The sequence below is a fragment of the Limulus polyphemus genome, unplaced genomic scaffold, assembly GCF_000517525.1.
Source record: "Limulus polyphemus unplaced genomic scaffold, Limulus_polyphemus-2.1.2 Scaffold6044, whole genome shotgun sequence".
In the NCBI taxonomy this organism is placed as follows: Eukaryota; Metazoa; Arthropoda; class Merostomata; order Xiphosura; family Limulidae; genus Limulus; species Limulus polyphemus.
The window spans coordinates 5,989-9,221 of record NW_013671654.1 but is presented as its reverse complement, the minus strand read 5'-3'; the positions used below and the strand labels follow the sequence as shown (position 1 = coordinate 9,221).

Below are 3,233 nucleotides of genomic sequence, written 5' to 3'. Positions count from 1 at the left end.
ATGCTAATATTAAAGGCCAAAAACAATGGCTCAGTCCTAGACAAAAACCACTTCCGACCCCAAAACCTGGACTCCATTCGCAGGAAGTGATGCTTTGCATTTGGTGGGATATGAAAGGAGTTATGCATTTCGAACTTCTCAGACCACAGCAAATTGTCAATGCAGAGATCTATAGTTAGCAACTGGAACTTTTAAATCAAGCCCTTCATAAGAAACACCCTTCACTCATCAATTGGAAAGCTGTTCTCCACAACAATGCACGTCCACATGTGGCACGTTTGATGCAACACAAGATTATGGAGTTGGGTTGGGAAGTTCTCCCCCACCCACCATATTCTCCAGATATGGCACCATCAGATTACCATCTTTCTTGTTCGCTGCAACACCATCTTAATGGGAAAATGTGGAAGGTGTTAAAGAGGATATCAACATGTTTTTTGCTTCAAAGCCAAGTGATTTTTTAATCAGGGCATTAACAACCTGATTGTATGATGGAAAAGCATCATTGATAAGGATGTAGACTATTTCATTTAAAAAAAGCGACATTAATTTCTTGATGACCTAATACTTGATGATCTTGTAAATACATGAAAGGTAAAGTTGCTGAACAGACTGAATTTTACAAAGCACAACACAGTTCTGCAACATGTGAAATAATAAGTACTGTACCTACCTGGTCTCCTTCTATTTGCACAGACAAGATGCCAAGATCCCTCAAGACATGATCTCCTCTTTGGGCTAACTGACGTAGCCTCTGGGCTGCTCCTCGTGGGATACTAAATGTAACACGTACACTGTTCCACGGTTCCACCTTCGTCACTTGAAATGGCTTCTCCTCTAAGGTGGATGTTGACAAAAGTGATCAGTTTCAAATCTCAAAAGTCAACTACATTACAAATTACAATACATAACAAACTGTGTAATTTAAGAGCAACGATACTTAGTAAACAAAGAGGGAGCCTTCTGTATTCTAGATTTTAATATGCTCAAGTCACTGCAGTTTAAATAACTTACCTTAAATTTATAAACTAAACATGAAAATTGTAATAAGCAATTCAAAGAATTTCTTTTTTTTAATTAGATTTGAAGCAATAAAAACTAAAAGAAAACAGTAATAAATGGTATAATATTGTTTACTTACCATCTGAGATAAGAGTCTGCAATTTACACACTAGATAATGTAATCGGTAAGGAAAAGCTGGATCATCCAAGTCCCCTTCACAGGTCAGAACAGTTGTGGCTAGTTCCTGCTCCTCCTCATCCAGAGCTACAGACAATTAATAAATTGATTCATACTGGCCACATACATCCTAAAAGACTCAGACCAGTTCACTGTGTCATAATATAACAATTTATAAGCACCTTTTTAGCTTCTTAGGTTACTTTATAAATTTGAGTTCAAGTCATCTAAACAGAAAAGATCTAACCAAAACCCCAAATGTGTACATACAACATACAGACAGTGCATTTTTCAATCACCAGCAAAAATAAGACAAAGTGATCTTCAGTATATTCATCAATAAGACAATCTTAGATGCACAACACTGAAAATATATTAAAATTTAATCACTAAACAACACAGATTAGCCAATTTCAGGGTCAAATAACAAACTAGAAAACAAAGGACAATTCAGCCAAGTTGAGTATATTTAATTTGTGGGTTTCAGGTTTCACAAGACTAATCTTAACAATATATATATATATAATATTTTGTGCTCATTTAACTTTATTGCTACTATCTTTTTCTGCAATTTTTCATGCCTTTTAGGCTTAACTACAGGTGTAAAGATTGTCATCATCAAGTTATTTTTTTGTCATGTCTTTACAAATCCATGTTTCTATGTTTTCTTTCAAACAGTTTGTGACAGTCGAATAATGAGATGTAGGTTTACAATTCCAAAACTCTTAAGAAATACTGAAAACTCCCACTTTTTAAATTTTAGCAATACTGATTCTTTGGCTATGTCTGATAAAAGATGTTTTAATAACTAGCCCACAAATTTAGTACTGTTGACAAGGATGTATATTAATACGTCTTTCATTACATTACATAAAAAAAAAAAATCCTATTTCTTGTACCTTAAAATGACCAAGTAAGGTTTCTATAAATATAAATTAACTTTTAGAAATGCTGTAATTTATTACTCGACTCACAAAATATTATTTATGTCACTATATTTACTAAAAAATGAGGCACCAGAATCACACTGTTTGGAAAATGAGGCATCAGAATCACACTGTTTGGAAAATGAGGCACCAGAATCACACTGTTTGGAAAATGAGGCACCAGAATCAAACTGTTTGGAAAATGAGGCACCAGAATCACACTGTTTGGAAAATGAGGCACCAGAATCACACTGTTTGGAAAATGAAAAAACTTGATACAGAAAAATTAGAGTTGCAAGAAAAAATAAAATGGGTCAGAAAAACCGAAATGAACAATTTTCCCCCTAAGAGTCCCTCTACTTTCTGGTCTTCTCTATTAGAAGAGAATAACAAAAGAAGACAGTAGAACAGTAGAGCTAAATATTAGAAGAGAATAACAAAGGAAGACAGCAGAACAGTAGAGCTAAATATTAGAAGAGAATAACAAAGGAAGACAGCAGAACAGTAGAGCTAAATATTAGAAGAGAATAACAAAGGAAGACAGCAGAACAGTAGAGCTATATATTAGAAGAGAATAACAAAGGAAGACAGCAGAACAGTAGAGCTAAATATTAGAAGAGAATAACAAAGGAAGACAGCAGAACAGTAGAGCTAAATATTAGAAGAGAATAACAAAGGAAGACAGCAGAACAGTAGAGCTAAATATTAGAAGAGAATAACAAAGGAAGACAGCAGAATAGTAGAGCTAGGTAACATATTATATCTGATAAACCTAGGTAACATACTCTATCTGATAAACCTAGGTAACATATTGTATCTGATAAACCTAGATAACATATTGTATCTGATAACCTTAAGTAACATACTGTATCTGATAAACCTAGGTAACATACTGTATCTGATAAACCTAGGTAACATATTGTATCCGATAAACCTAGGTAACATACTGTATCTGATAAACCTAGATAACATATTGTATCTGATAAACCTAGGTAACATATTGTATCTGATAAACCTAGGTAACATATTGTATCCAATAAACCTAGGTAACATACTGTATCTGATAAACCTAGGTAACATACTGTATCTGATAAACCCAGGTAACATACTGTATCTGATAAACCTAG

The 3,233-nt window shown here is 33.9% G+C and overlaps 1 protein-coding gene across 1 annotated transcript in view; it reads right to left on the bottom strand.

Annotated features, from left to right (window-relative positions):
* LOC106473285 overlaps nucleotides 1-2,357 on the bottom strand; it is a gene marked incomplete at its 5' end in the record, with an annotated part of 24,367 nt that extends 22,010 nt beyond the window's left edge. The window contains 3 exons of the mRNA XM_022401747.1: nucleotides 674-837; nucleotides 1,142-1,267; nucleotides 2,183-2,357. Of these exons, the coding sequence (XP_022257455.1) occupies nucleotides 674-837; nucleotides 1,142-1,267; nucleotides 2,183-2,357 (465 nt within the window). The remainder of the gene's footprint in view (nucleotides 1-673; nucleotides 838-1,141; nucleotides 1,268-2,182) is intronic.
* Between the last annotated feature and the right edge of the window lie 876 nt (nucleotides 2,358-3,233).